This window comes from Aedes aegypti, chromosome 3, assembly GCF_002204515.2.
Source record: "Aedes aegypti strain LVP_AGWG chromosome 3, AaegL5.0 Primary Assembly, whole genome shotgun sequence".
Classification (NCBI taxonomy): domain Eukaryota; kingdom Metazoa; phylum Arthropoda; class Insecta; order Diptera; family Culicidae; genus Aedes; species Aedes aegypti.
In genome coordinates, this window is record NC_035109.1 from 192032058 (window position 1) to 192048265 (window position 16208).

At 42.1% G+C, this 16208-nt stretch overlaps 1 protein-coding gene across 6 annotated transcripts in view; it reads left to right on the forward strand.

Moving 5' to 3' along the window:
• Positions 1 to 14962, forward strand: part of LOC5566950 (cationic trypsin) — a 29672-nt gene extending 14710 nt beyond the window's left edge. For 3 of the 6 annotated variants that reach the window (XM_021852118.1, XM_021852117.1, XM_021852119.1), the window contains exons 2-6: positions 1018 to 1171; positions 1265 to 1345; positions 1424 to 1548; positions 13973 to 14250; positions 14320 to 14962. In XM_021852118.1, the coding sequence (XP_021707810.1) occupies positions 1042 to 1171; positions 1265 to 1345; positions 1424 to 1548; positions 13973 to 14250; positions 14320 to 14914 (1209 nt within the window). In that variant the 5' untranslated portion in view covers positions 1018 to 1041 and the 3' untranslated portion in view covers positions 14915 to 14962. Of the gene's footprint in view, positions 1 to 746; positions 1172 to 1264; positions 1346 to 1423; positions 1549 to 13972; positions 14251 to 14319 lie in introns of all 6 variants that reach the window. The other 3 variants (XM_021852114.1, XM_021852115.1, XM_021852116.1) reach the window with 3 other exon arrangements.
• Positions 14963 to 16208: the final 1246 nt, after the last annotated feature.

Consider the following 16208-nt stretch of genomic DNA (forward strand, 5'->3'; position numbering starts at 1 on the left):
GTCCGGCTCCTGAGATATCTGCAAACAAAAGTTTCATGTTCACTAGCGCTGCCTGGTGGCAAAAATTTGAATCAACTAGCTCGAAAAATGATAGGCCTCAACTTACTAAACAACTTTGTCAAAGACGACATTCTTCTAATTGGTCAGGATCCTGAAATATCTGCTAAACAAAAGTAAAACTTCCATGCCCACTAGTACCACCTAGCGGTCAAATTCCGAATTAAATGAGGTATAATCAGATAGCGCTTCACCTCCAGAACAACTTTACTAAAGACCCCAAGTTTCTCTATTATCTGGATTTTGAGATATGACGATTTCAAACTGTGGTTACCTCGAATCGTATATAGTGCGTTCATTATTTTGCGACTTCCATGTACATTTGTTGATTTTACCGTATTATAAAGGGCCATACTATAAATAAAAACTGTCGAGTATTGTTCTTAAGAAAATTCTTGAGGAATACATTTTGGTTTGGTGTCGATAGATATCTTTGTTGCAAAATTATACCATATAAATTTTACAACTGTTGCACAAAGTACAACAGCGCGACAGCCCGAAGGTTAAGATTATAATAAAATACTCTAATAGGATAGATGTACCGGTATTGGCCATAGCACCAGCACTATTCTCAATAACGAGTTATATAGTGTTTAATGTGACCATCGCTTTACAAAAATAAAGTTGCTGATTAGTTCTTCTTTTTTTTGCTAATTATGGATTATTTTTTTTTTTACGATTATTATTAGCGAAGTAGAGGATCGTTAAAGAGAAATCGATGAAGTCCTTCTGAAGCAACAGTGTCGTTATATTTGATCTTGCGTTGTCCCCTATATGCAGAGTGAAAATTATTGTGGATTGCTAGCATTGCGCTTATTAGTGTCATATCATCTGAAAATCCATTCTCAACTCGATGGTATCAATGGAAATGCATTTTCCATTAAAATAATTGTAACTCATTTATTCAAACGCATCACGCGATGCATCAGCTTTGTCATGTGTGCAATCTATTATCTTCAGTTGTACATCAAAGCTTGGAGCAGCATGAAACGTTACCGTAAGTCGTTACCAGCGTTGGGGGTGCTCATTTTGCTGGGGACCACGTGGACGCCTGTCCACACATATGCCCAAATCGGATTTCCCGACGACAAACCCGCCGGCGGTGGCGGTGGAGGTGAGTTGAACCATTTCTTTTGCATGCATCATGGCATATGTTGATTTTTCGTTCATCTTAATTGGCTTGTTGTTTTTGTTTTTTTTTTGTTAGATTTGACGAGACAATTGGCGACAAATGTGAGCACAGGCATTATCACTGGAATTCTAAATGGCACTGTTCCGTTGCAAACGGGTAATAACGCACCACATTGAATTTATTTGTGCAATTATGCTAAGCTTTCTTCTTGTGAAACAATATCTGTTCTCACAGCGCTTCCTATACTAGGTTTCACAAACAGCACCAATCAAACGTGCGTTTGCGTTCCATCTGGGCGCTGTGCCACTACTACGGTTCCAACCGATGGATCTGGCATGATCGATGTCCGAATTGTGACGGTAAGCTATTCTCATTATTAAATATGTACAATAACTTCTTTTGGATTTCTTACATTTACTTATGATACTTGTTAATACAACAAGAGTAGAAGATGATGGCATTCGGAGGTATGATGGGGTAGAATTATAGGATTTCAGCTAAACGGTACCTTTTGGAAACAATCACAATGCGTTCCAGAGTTTAGGGTGAGAACGTGGTGAAAGCCAGATGTACCCGAAAACTAAAGATGCTCTTTGAGTTGAAGGAATATCCTACAATTGAGCGCACAGAACAATATAGCTGCTGGTAAGGATGGTATCGGAGCTGAACTCATAAAGATGGGTCCGGAGAGGCTGGCCATTTGTCTGCACTGGCTGATAGGCACAATCTGGGAAACAGGACAGCTACCGGAGGAGTGGCAGGAAGGGGTGATATACCCCATATACAAGAAAGGCGACAAGTTAGGTTGTGAGAACTTTCGAGCGATCACCATTCTAAATGCGACCTACAAAGTATTATCCCAGATCATCTTTTGTCGTATGTCACCTGTAGTAAACGAGTTCATGGGAAGTTATCAAGCCAGCTTTGCTGACGGCCGATCAACAACGGACCAGATTTTTACTGTACGGCAAATCCTCCAAAAATGTCGTGAATACCAGGTCCCAACGCATCACCTTTCCATCGATTTCAAGGCAGCATACGACAGTATCGACCGCGTAGAGCTATGGAAAATCATGGACATGAAAAGCTTTCCCGGGAAGCTCACGAGACTGATAAGAGCGACGATGGAAAGTGTACAAAATTGTGTGAAGGTTTCAGGCGAACACTCCAGTTCGTTTGGATCCCACCGGGGACTACGACAAGGTGATGGACTTTCGTGCCTGTTGTTCAATATTGCGCTAGAAGGTGTTATGCGGAGAGCCGGGCTTAACAGCCGGGGTACGATTTTTACGAGATCCAGTCAATTTGTTTGCTTCGCGGATGATATGGACATCGTCGGCCGAACATTTGAAAAGGTGGCAGACCTGTACACCTACCTGAAACGCGAGGCAGCAAAAGTTGTACTGGTGGTGAATGCGACCAAAACAAAGTACATGCTAGTTGGTGGGGCCGAGCGCGACAGGGCTCGCCTAGGTAGCAGTGTTACGTTAGACGGGGATACGTTCGAGGTGGTCGACGAGTTCGTCTACCTTGGATCCTTGCTGACGGCTGACAATAACGTTAGCCGTGAAATACGGAGGCGCATCATCAGTGGAAGTGGGTCTATTATGACTTCCACAAGAAGCTGCGGTCGAAAAGATTCACGCCCACACCAAATATACCATGTACAAAACGCTCATAAGGCCGGTAGTCCTCTACGGGCATGAAACGTGGACGATGCTCGAGGAGGACCTGCAAACACTTGGAGTTTTCGAACGTCGGGTGCTTAGGACGATCTTCGGCGGTGTGCAGGAAAACGGTGTGTGGCGGCGAAGGATGAACCACGAGCTCACCCAACTCTACGGCGAACCACCCAGTATCCAGAAGGTGGTCAAAGCTGTAAAAATGGTGTTCGCGTCGGATCCGATTGATACAAGAAGGTGTGGAGCGCAGCGAGCTAGGTGGGCGGATCAAGTGCGTATCGATTTGGCAAGCGTGGGGCAGAACCGAGGATGGAGATATGCGGCCACGAACCGAGTATTGTGGCGTGAAATTGTTGATTCAGTGTTATCTGTCTAGATGTTAACTAAATGAATGAAAATGAAATAAATGAGCGCTCAGCTGTCTAGGAGCGCATGGCTCTATCGCTGCGTGAAGAAAGTGAAGGCTTTATATCCGGAGATTGTGATTGTGTGCAAGGATCCGGATGATGTCTCGTCAGAAAAGGAGCGAGTGACAAACAGTGCAACTGAGGTGAGCTTCAAATGACGATCCAGTTTAGGGAAGCGTATGAAAGAAGACAGACATAACTGTCTGCAGGTGACCACTGCTAACACGGTAATGGAATTTGGCGAAATGCCCATTGACAGTGAGCAAGAGAGATGTTTCAATTGTGTGCTAGAATTGTGGGAAAACGAATCATAAACTGAAGAGGTTGCGGTACCTACAAGTTATGGACAGATTCAAGCAGGAAATAGTGAATGCTCCGAGTCGCCACAAATAATTTTGCCCTTGTGAGCAGCTGTTACGCACCTCCAAAGCGGACATTGAAGCAGATCAGTCTGATGGTAGATCAGTGCATCAAATAAAGTATCGGAAAAAAACACGTTAATCATCTCAAGAGCCAATTAAGGTTATTCTACGAGTGGCGTGAGGCGATAAATGTCAGTATCGTTTAGCGAAACTAGCCGTCTGAATCAAATAGGGAGTCACTTCACTCGAGTCGAGTACTGTCACCTTGCTATCCGAGACCGACATTTATCGCCTCACGCCACTCGTAGAATAAACCCAAATCACAGAGCTGTTAATGCAGGAAGCTCAAGCGAAGATAAATGTACGATTACGCAATTAAGGTTCCAATAGCGAAAAAGAAAAAAACGAAACGGAATCCACCACCATTCGGGAAGTCTCGCTCTGCAGTCCTCTTCTGACGACGAACATGAACTGGAGAATTTGCGATGGGCACACACATAGTGACTACAAGACGATTCACCACCGTATCGAACAAAGAAACCCTGTGGAAACACCGTGAAGGACAGCTTACGAGTGGAAGACGAAAATGAACTATTCTTCGATTCACTTTGGTCGGACACCGTGGTGCCGAGAAGTAGCAACGGAGATAAACATCGACAATATCGTGCAGAATGCATCATCATGTTATCACGATACACGCGGCAAACGGAGCTTAATTCAAAACTGATATTTGAAGTGTACTAATGGCCAAGCCTATTCGTTGTCTCCTTCTTCAGAGGCACGAAGATCTTTTCCACTGTCCTTCGATCGATACATGACCGTTTCTTCGCTATGGCGTGCAATATTGAACAATAAATTCGAGAGTGCGTCTAGTTTCAGTGGATAATCATTTTCAGATATTAACTGCTACAGCTAATTTCTTTACACCAAACTGTAAAACGCCTTCAAATTAAACATGAAATGATAAGTCATCAAGTTACACTACCGTAATTTATCTTACGACCATTCGCATGACGAACATCTGGTTCATCGTCGAAGGGCTCCCACGAAATCCAGCCTGGTATTTGCCGACAAAGGACTCCTCGAGCAGTGTCAGTCTGTTGAACAGGTTGCGTGTCAGTTTTTTGTACGCCGAACTCAGCATGATAATCCTTCCTTTATTGGCACATTGCAGTTCGTATACTTTTTTTTTTGCAATTTCTCATCGTAATAGGCTGTTTTTCATCACGCCAATCTGTCATGAAACGGCCTACTTTCCTGCACTGAAGTATGCAGTGCGGGAATAGTCATTACCTAACTGAAACCAGTGCTGTAATGATTCATTACGCAACGCTTTCTCGTTACGCAACTGTTTTGAGTTACGTAATGAATCATTACACAACAATTTTTCAGAAATTGTGAAATGATGGTGAATGCATTCCGATATAATTTCTGATACCCTCAAGTGGTCTTCTACGAAATTGCAAAAAATGTTGTACGTAACTCGTTGCAGAACTCGATTTTTACAGCACTCGTCGTAATTATCCTACTCGGCAAGCCTCGTAGGATAAATTTACGACTCGTGCTGTAAAAATCATTATTCTGCAACTTGTTCCATAAACTACTATTATTATTGGGCGTGCTGCTCACTTCCGTGCTTGAATACCACAATCGAGATCTTGTCCTTCCCAGCAACCTTACAGAGGCTCAAAACTCGTTTAGCCCTTTTAACCTGTTCTATGGTCGGTGGGTCAACATCTCGATAGCCGCCATCTACATTCACCCTATTTCTCGATGTATTTTCATTTTCAACAACTGCTGAAAGTACTCCTTCCTCCTGACTGCTACCGTCGTTGTGTCCGTCAATAAATTTCACTCTTGAGCAATGCACATGGCGGAAACTGGTAAGGAATTGTGCCGTTGACCAGAGTTCTGAAAAGTTCTAAGGTTCACACTACAGTAGGCAAGCGTAGCGAAAATAGACATATAATAATTAGACCGCTATTGTCGCTGCAAATCGTGTGACAAACATCTAGTATGCGAATTTTGAAGATGGTACTCAAAGTGTCAAAATTCCTTCAATAGAACCATAGTAACCGGGTTATAAAATCAAAATAAACATTGTCGCAATTATTGCCACCTCACGTCCGTGTTGTGTGTTTTCGTAAGAATCAGGTGCATCATGAAGAATTTAAATCCATATGCAGACGAAAGTCCCGTCTAGCCGTGTCCTTCGAAAGGTGATTAATTCCTCCATATACGCGATTAAATTCTAAACTAACTGCTTTTCAACTTAGGTTCCCCACAGTGACGGTGTTTCAATGGATGGCGTCGAATATAAGAAGTTTAAAATGCCTCTTGTCCCCACGGATTTTTACATTCTAACAGAGAGGAAAAATAAGAAGTAAATCATCGATAAAGGATTCTGATAAGCAGTTTAACTTGCTGCAAATAAATATTGTGATGCACAGAGGAAATGTAGTTTGAGAGTTTTTAAGATGAGCCTCCAAACAATTTATCCAATTACGCAAATGTAAATTTCAGGTCTGACTCTGTCGTTTAATTCTTGGTCAAATATTGCTATTAGAACTAGCTCAGAAGTACACAAGCTCACATACAAGTTGAATCACGTATTGAGTCACACCAATGCTTGTTAATTATAGCGATTTCCAACTAAAGAGCATTTCAAGCATCGATTAGAAGTTTCTCTCATCGCATCGGTTGTTCCTGCAATTGCATATAGGATTGACTGGCTTCACTTGTCGCACTTTGTTTTCAAAGAGTGAAAAAGAAAACAAAACCAAAATAATGTTCCTTGACACTTTGAGTACCGGAGGAAAGCGTTAGTAGAAATCAAGGCTACTGTGGTCGATTTATCTCCATCACAACCAATGTATGGACGTAACAGCGCCTCTAGCGTTCTAATTCTAATATTTCTATTGTAGCGAATCACAGTCACCGGAGCCAGTGAAACTCACGCGTGTCGCTGCTGTAGGCAAATGGCTTGAAAATAGCAAAACACCAGTTGCTAAGGGCAACCCAAAACTACTGTAGAAAAATGTTCTATTTCCCGTTGCATTTCCCGGATTTGCAGCCTTCAATGACACTCCTGATTTAGAAAATTCATGCACCCAACATAGGCTACTTGATGAGATTCACAATTTTGAACTACTATATTAGGAGAGCCACGTGATTTTCGCAAAAACTCAAGCCTACTACTATTACCATTCCCAGCACTGCCGTTGACCATTGCATAAAATCTTCACATATCGTTCCAGTTCATACTATCTTGTGCTTCAGCTATCACGCTATCTTTGTACTGCCGTTGCATTTTGCGGTGGATTATCCTTTTTCAACGCTAGTTGTTCTTAAGATGATTATAGAACGAATCCAAACCTCGAGTTTTCAAAGAGCGCAAGTCTTGAAAACCAAAACCGCGCTCCGTGTTGAAAATTTATCCACTTGACCACTACCAGCAAGCAAACAATTTGGTTAATTTTCAACGCGAACGGTTGTCGGATTCTCCAGACTTGAGCACTAGAAAGTTCAAAGTTTAACTTAGTTTTTTAATCACCTCAACCGCTCTCTGTTCGACCGAGTACCAGCCACTATCTTATATCGTTTTCGTTTTTAGGAACTGGGTCGGTGATCAACACATAAACAAACTAACGTCAAACAAATTGTAGTTTGGTCGAACCTGAATCGGGTTGGGGTTGAAACTGTGATTCAGAACGGGTTGCGCCAGTTCCAACCTAGGTTCAAAAACGAATTCGACATTAGATTCCTAGTGACATTTTTTTACGAATGCCAATCTCTGGTACGCCTCATCAGTATTGTCGTTTCGTCTTCGTTTTTAACCAGTGCTAGTCACGTACATCGCCGTTGTGATCACAGCTTCGTAGATATATGTACATATGTCCCACAAGCCGTTGACAGCTCCAGAAAAAATCATACTTCCAACTGCTTGTCTAGCTGCTCCCGGTATTGTGCAATCACTTCATCCGTGGACAATTTTTTAATTGGATATTGAATTCTGGCTGCAACGAGGTAATGATCCGAATGAAGTGCCTAGAACGGTCCTGACCGTCATGACATCCTGGCATTTATGACACATCTGAGAAATGTCGTCCATCAACAGGCATATAGTCTATTTGAGACTTTTCTGTAAAGGCCTGCCAGTTTGCGATGGGCTAACAATATTACCCGAGTATTTGTAGTATCTGTAAAGTCTGGTTTCGGAATAATTCAGACAGGTAGTTAAAAGCACTTAAATTACATTTATTCGTCCGATCGTTTTACAACCCGCGTTCCTCACGGTCTCACTCACTTGCTTTCACGTCAACTCTCCACGGAACTCTCCCGACCGTCGCTAACGTTGCCAACCTAGAAGCTTACATTGAAATGTAGTCTAACGTATGAAAATGGATTATAATATCAAACTCTACATCCCCCCTTAACTTTACTGACCTACAATCAATTATGTTCGATATTCATCAAGATAAGTCGGCTTTCGATGTGTGCGCGTAGGACGCTCCAGCTTTGTGCTAGGGTTGGTTTGATTCGCTCGTTCAGATTTTTCTTCCCAAACGGTACAGTGATCTTTGCCAGTTCCTGCTCTTACCGTTATGTCTTCTTCGCTTGTCATCATTGTTTCTGCATGTGCATCTCGAGGAAATAGTTTCAAGTGAGCGACGTTCCGCTTAAAAAGTCGATCAGTTTTCGTTGAACGCAAAGTAGCTTCTGGGCCGTCCAAACTTACTATTATACATTCTTCTGGTTCGAAACTGCTAGAAAGCTTATTGTCCTTCGTCATGCGCTTTGTGACCACTGTCTCGCCTTCTTTGAAAACAGATTGCTTTGCTCCACGTCGTGCATCCGCATACTCTGCTCCTTTGATTTTATTTGTCCAATCTCGATCTCGTATTTCTTCGTCATCGGCACGTCTACCCATTTCCCCGAAAACTGGAATTTTGTCCCGCAAAATACGACCGAACATCAGTTTAGATGGTGAAACTCCTGTAGTCGCATGTGGAGTAGAATTGTACATGAGAAGGAATGACCGCAAGTCCCATATCCAATCTGTGTTTTCCGAAAGTTGACTGATTTTTAGACGTTTAAGTATGGCTCGGTTCGCCCTTTCTACTTCGCCATTGGCCTGAGGCCAATATGGCGTCGTTTTCAATAGTTTTATTCCGTATTGGGCGCAAAATGATTTTAGTTCTTCGCTTATGAACTGTGGACCATTGTCAGATCGGATAGTCTCTGGCATTCCAAACCTGCAAAATGTTTCATGTAACGCATCAACTGTTCGCTTAGCAGTTGTTTGTTTCATGACTACTGCCTCTGTGAATCTGCTATAGTAATCGACCATAACAAATATCGAATGACCGGAAGGAAGTGGCCCCATAAAGTCTACCGCAATGTCAGTCCATGGATTATCTGGCATTCTAGAGCGACGTATCGGCTCTGGCACTCCAATGGAACCAACTAATATACACTGTTTACAGTTCTTCACGAAGTCTTCTGCATTTTTGTCGATACCTGGCCACCACACTTTTTGGCACAATCTGCGTTTCATAGCAGCAATTCCAGGATGTGCTTCATGTGCTGCTTCGAGAACACGATGTTGAAGATATCGAGGAATTACCAATCTAGTCCCTCTGAGCAGAACACCTTCAATTCCACAAAGCTCATTAGTAAACGGTTTGAATTCTCTTGGAACATCGTCAAACGACTTTGTTTGTAATGCTATCATAACTTTTTGAATTACTTCATCCTCCTGGGTTGCTTTTACAATGTCACCAAATTCTATTGCTGCTACCGCTGATTGCTCAGCTACTGTACGAATAAACGCATCTACAGGTTCATCAAAATGTTCAGGTGAGGATAACGATAGTCTCGAAATAGCATCAGCTATATTTGCATTTCCCGGAATATGTTCTACGTCGTACGTATAGGCTTGTAATCGAAGGACCCATCGTTCGATTCTGGCACAGGGTTTCGATCTGGTGCTAAATAGGAATTTGAGAGCCTTACAATCAGTCATTAGTACAAACTTTCTGCCTTGCAAGTATAACTTAAATTTTTCTACTCCCCACACAAGGGATAGAGCTTCTCTTTCGGTTTGAAAGTATTTTCTCTCTAGATCCGTTAGAGCCTTACTGGCAAAAGCGATTATTTTTGTTTGTCCATTCATATCTTCTTGTAGAAGGACAGCTCCTAACCCCGTTGGACTTGCATCGGTTATTAGCTTTGTACGGTGCTTGGGATTGAAAAATCCCAAGTGCTCAATTTTACATATATCCGTTTTTATCGAATTGAACGCAATTTTCTCTTTTTCCGTCCATTTAAATGGTACCTTTGCGCGAAGCAACTGTCTCAAACAATCAGTTTTTGCAGCTAGATGTGGTATAAATCTACCCACGTAGCAAACTAGACCCAAGAAACTTCGTAGTTCTGATACGTTTTGAGGCTCCCGAAATTGTTGAATAGCACTCAATCTGCTTTCCTTTGGACGAATGCCAATAGCAGAGAGCTCATGTCCAAGAAATTCTAGTGATTCGGCGTTATAGACGCATTTTTGATCATTTAGCATAATACCATATTCAGATAGTCGTTGTAGTGCAGCGGCCAACCTTTTATCGTGCTCATCTTGATTTGTACCATACACCATAACATCGTCGAGGTATATAACTACTCCTTCAAGTCCGGCAAGAACTGATTCCATAACTTTCTGGAATAACTCTGGTGCGCAGCTCACACCGAACATTAGCCTCTTGTATCTGGTTGAAAGCAATGGTGGTCAAAAATAACAATTGGAAGAATAAAACAAATAATTTCAATGGGAGTTCATCTATTTAACATTTTACAAAACAACTTCAAATTCATCTGAATAAAAGAAAAAACTTGGATATAACGTTCTCGCTTTACCTGAATAGCCCGTATTTGGTGATAAATGTAGTAATCGGCCGAGACCTCTCAGAAATTTCCACCTGATGATAGGCATCCTTTATGTCTATCTTCGAAAACCGCACAGCACCATTTACTGACCCCAGTAGTTCTTCAACAATAGGCAAAGGATGAGTTTCGCGCAGCACTGCTTTATTCGCCTGACGCATGTCGATGCATAGGCGTATTTCCCCCGAATCTTTCGCTACCGGTACCATTGGCGAAACCCAGGGTGATGGTTCCGCAACGCGTTCAATTATGTCTCGCTCCAAAAGCACGCGAAGCTTCTTCCCAATTTCTTCCTCCATAGCAATCGGAGGGCGCCTATAGGGCTGTTGGACTGGCTGGACGTCCTTATCGATTGGAATCTCAACCGTGAATCCTCGGATTTTTGGAAAAGGTTTCTTTGGTTCAGAATTTATCGAATTCACATTTAAGCCGATTTTCAATACTTGTAGTTCTTTGGCTGTTTTATCACCCAACAAGCATTGTTGCCCATTTTCCACGACGTAGAATGGTGAAAATGTTCGTCGATTTCCTGCTTCGATGTCTGCGTGGAACATACCTTTCATCTTCATTGGTTCGTTCGATGCGTACGCAATGAGAGTTCGATCTACTTCATTGGTCATCTCGCAAACCTTAACTCCTGATTCTTTCATCTGTTCCCAAATGTCGCTTGTTATCACGTTCGCATCCGCTCCTGAGTCTATAGTCATCGGGATGTCAACTCCTCCCACTTTGAACATGAACACGTTTCGACCCATAGCGAAAAAAATGTAATCCGATGATTGCTGCTTTTCGACTTCCTCAGTGATCGCACGAATTCGTTTTTGAGGTGGTCCTCTGCCAGGGGATTGTTGACGTCGCTTATGAGAATCCCCACGAGAATAACATCGTTTGGCCCAATGCCCAATTCTACCACAATTTGCACATTTTGTGCGCTTTGCTGGGCATTCATCGCTGCCTTGCATGCGACCTCTTCGACCGCAACTGTAGCAAATAAAACGGTCGGTTTGACGTTCACTTGTTCGTTTCTCAAAACGAGGTTGTTGAAACATGCCTTCCCGCTTGGTATTCTGAGGTTTCCAATTCCAGCGACGTTCCGAAACTTTGTTGATATCGTGAGATTCTGGTTTCAATGTGGACAATTGATAGAATTTCTTGGAGTGCTCGGCCGATTCGACCATGCTGGTTCCCAAAGCAACAATTTCTTCAAGGCTTCTATCTTTTTGGAGGAGTTTGATACGCAAATCTTCCGATGCACAACCTTGGGCAATTCTGTCCGCAATGAGTTCGTCTACTACATTTGCGTCATAACCACATCTTGAGATTTGTTTACGGAGTCGCATAACAAAGTCCGCAAACCGCTCACCAGGAGTTTGTCTAATTTGATGGAATACGTGACGTTCAAATGTCTTGCGACGAAATGGTTCAAAATATTCATCGAGACATCTGATAGCAACATCGTAGAAAGGAGGGTCTAATGTCACATGTGGAACCTGGTTTACTCCCGGAAGGTGACGCAGTAATTCTTGAAGTCCCGGTCCACCCAAGTATGCCAGTTGTGCTCGTCTTTCGGATTGTGTTTCAATACGTTGTGCAATGAAAAACGATTCAAGATCCAGTTTCCATACCTCCCACTCCGATGGTAACCTGCTTGTTTCGATATGCACATCGAATGGCTTAATGCGGCTAGGTATGTTCATCCTGTATTCAAAACATTTAAATGTAACATAAAATCTTACATTTCTTACAAGTGTATTTAGTTGTTGCATTGAACCGTCAATAATGTTGTTATTTGTTTCCAAAGAATCATATCATGATCCGTTACGGAACTCCGTACAATTTAATTCATATAAAAAATAACAATAAAATTCATGAGCATGTAACATGCGTAGAATTAGTTACATTAAAATTAAAAAAAATCATTGAACTGTTTTTTTTTCTTTTCAAATGGTGCTACATATATCGGTGAAAATCATAGTATCTGTAATCTGTAATAATATCTGTTATACGACAAAGTCAAATTTCCACTTACCTTGGGAGCTCGAAACGTTAATCTAAAATGCATGATTCTGTCACCCTCGCATCCAACCACTTACGTTATTCCTTTTAATAGTCGCTTTTCCTCAATTAGCAATATGTTCATATGTAAATCACTTCATTCGCTATTATTTCTTGTATTGTTCGCCATATTTTTTTCTTGTACAGCTAAAACAAGAACTGTTTCACATGGCACACAGCCAAAACTCTTTCCCCCAGTGGTACACAACCTTCGCTACATTCAGAAATAATCCGCACACAGGTATACAGCCTTTTCCATTATATGGTACACAACCAGGACTCTTGTATTATGGTACTCAACCATTTTCATTCTCATTTTATTCAACGCACACAGCAAAAAAAAAAGTTTTCCTCCATTGGTACACAACCTTCACTACATTCGGAAAGGATCCGCACACAGGTACATAACCTTTAACTCCACTGTATGGTACACAACCAGAGCTCTTGTATTTTGGTACCCAACCGTTGTCTTCTCAATTTATTCAATACTGCCGTCTCACAAACGCGTCCAAATGCTCAATTTAGGTACACTCTCATCACAAGATCAACAACCCAAAAACAATTATCATTCTCAACCTTCACGTGTCTTATTTTGCAGCAGTAGAATATCCATCTGGGTACACAACCCTCCCATGACGTCGTAATTGAAAACAAAGTTCCATACAAAACGCAAACATAACAAAATTTCACCACTATTTCTTTTTGTTTGCTTTTTCATTCTCATTCTTCGTCGGTCATACCACCGTTCATAAAAACACCGTTAGCACCATTGGAAAAAAAAATAAACAAAAACAACAATATTGACGATTCTAACACTGTTTTCGAAGCTCTTCAACAACTACCATCATGTTGTACATAACCTCGTCGCTTACCTTCTGCTGGAAGTCGAGGGCAGATGCTGTGCCCCTTTTTCTTTCACTCACTGCCTTCAGCCTTTGCTCCAGTCTCACAACTGGTATTTCCTCACTTTTTTTGAAAAATTTTAACAGCGAAACCTTTTGAATTTCAATCCTCGTCGCCAGATGTAAAGTCTGGTTTCGGAATAGTAATTCAGACAGGTAGTTAAAAGCACTTAAATTACATTTATTCGTCCGATCGTTTTACAACCCGCGTTCCTCACGGTCTCACTCACTTGCTTTCACGTCAACTCTCCACGGAACTCTCCCGACCGTCGCTAACGTTGCCAACCTAGAAGCTTACATTGAAATGTAGTCTAACGTATGAAAATGGATTATAATATCAAACTCTACAGTATCCATAACTCTTAAGCAATACATTTGATCCCACATTACTTCTTCCTGTTAGTAATTCAATGATTCCAATGCTTTTATCATTCTCCAGTCGCAAACCAGTAGTCCCATTAGTCCTACTCCCAATATCGTGACGCCACCAACTTGTGCGGCTGGATTAGATCGGTGTTGTTATCCGGGGCCATTCCAATGTGGACTACAATATCCAGCGGTGGCTGCCGCAAAGGCACCCGCAGCTGGTCAAGCTTATTACGGCGAGTACCCATGGCAAGCGGTTTTACTAGGACCCGGCGATATCTATGTCGGCTCAGGTGCTCTTATTGATCCGTTGAATGTCATTACGGCAGCACACCGTATAAGTGAGTATGTGTAAGTATACGTCTTCTGAAGTAGCAGACTGGTATATGTTCAATTTAACATTTTTATTCCTTATTTTAGGAGCGGAGCAAGAGCACTCCGAGTACGTTTGGGCGAATGGGATGCTTCTGCCGCATCGGAGCCGATTCCTGCGCTAGAATACACAGTTTCCAAATTCTTCGTTCATCCCAGCTATAATGCCGCAAATTTACAGAACGACATAGCAATGCTCAGGCTCTCGTCAGCGGTTCCATTAGGAGCTACGCCTACGATAACTACGGCGTGCCTTCCTGCTACGTCGTTCGTCGGAACAACTTGTTGGGTGTCCGGTTGGGGTAAGAACGATTTCGTCAGCGGCTCCTATCAAGCCATTCAGAAGAAAGTTGACGTAGCCGTTAGATCGCCTGCTGACTGTCAAACTGCACTACGGACAACACGACTTGGATCGACGTTTGTCTTGGACGCGACCAGCTTTGTGTGTGCTGGCGGTGAAGCTGGAAAAGATGCCTGTACCGGAGATGGAGGCTCTCCGTTGGTGTGCTCCTTAGGTGGACGTTACTTTGTGGTGGGATTAGTTGCATGGGGTATTGGTTGTGGTACTTCAAATATTCCTGGGGTTTACGTGAATGTTGCCTCATATGTACCATGGATTACTAGTACAGTAAGTTTAGCTTGAGTTATTGTATTTTTTTGCATATTAAACATATTCAAGAATGAGAGAATATTGGTGTGGGTGTAACTTCTATTGCTTTACATAAAGCAGTCCGAATTCACAATTTAGCATGACGGTGATTTGATGAAACATTGTGAAAATTAGGTATCAAACTTTACAGGAGTTTACCTCATCCGACGTTTCGGGACTCTTCATTTTTGTATTCTTCAATAAGAAGGGAGTGAGGGTAGGCGGGGAAATATTCAATGTTGCTGAACAACGATCGGAAACGCGAGGCACGATGAATTTTCGTAGGCATCAAAACAGAATCTGCGAATAAACACAAACAACCGTTCGGGCGCTTCATTCGTTCGTATTTCATTTTCGGATCGCTGTTTCTCCCGACGCTATCATCAGGTGATTTTCCATCGCTCGGTAATGTGAACGGTACGATCCACGCTGCCTGTTCTTCGCGAAGAGCAGGAAAATATTTATTTCGATCATCTTCATACGGGCTCGCAACAATCACGCTAAACTTGCTCCGCTCAAAAATGAGTGCCGAGCGCACAAAATTGGCCTCTTTTCGTGCAGCACAGATTCTGTGCACAGGGGCTGTACTCAATTTTATGCAAACGGTGGTAAGCACAGGGGAGGAACGCTTGGAATGCGGAATTCACTTCCAATTTTAAAGTTTCTCAGAGATTTTTTTCATTTGAATAGCCGAAGTGGAAGCAAATGGCGAAAAAACTTTCGCATTTGCGACCATCTTCCGGCTTTTCGCTAGAAAACATCTCAGAAAACTCCCCATCTTACCAACGGCCAACTCACAGAATGAGTGCGACCTACACATAATTTTCACTCAGTCAGGCAGTGCTGCATTGGTTGCCTCATTCTGTGTAGTTTTAATACATGCGCTGCGTGGAGCTGGCTTAGCGTGGAGTGTTTGCTTGACTTTACGAGAAGAAGCAACCTTGCAATCAATGTCATATATAATTTTTTTTTTTTTATTTCTTTATTAAAGAGACTTTCGGCCCAAGGCCGGTTCGTGTCTGATTATAGATGGGTCTTAAGGATCCATCACAAAAGTTGCAAACAGAGTTTTTTACAGAGTTTTTTGAAAAGAAAAAAAAATAGTCTGAAGACTACTCTCATATTTAATTTATCAGAGTAAATATCAGGTGCTCGTTGTCTGTTGTAGTCTCGTAGTCTTCATCAGAGTCCGTTTTTCTATCTATTTTATTGTGTTAGATTGCAGTGAAAAGCCTTGTATCCTTCAAAAAGTGTATCAAGGTTGTTTCCATCGCCAAATCGTTGCTCA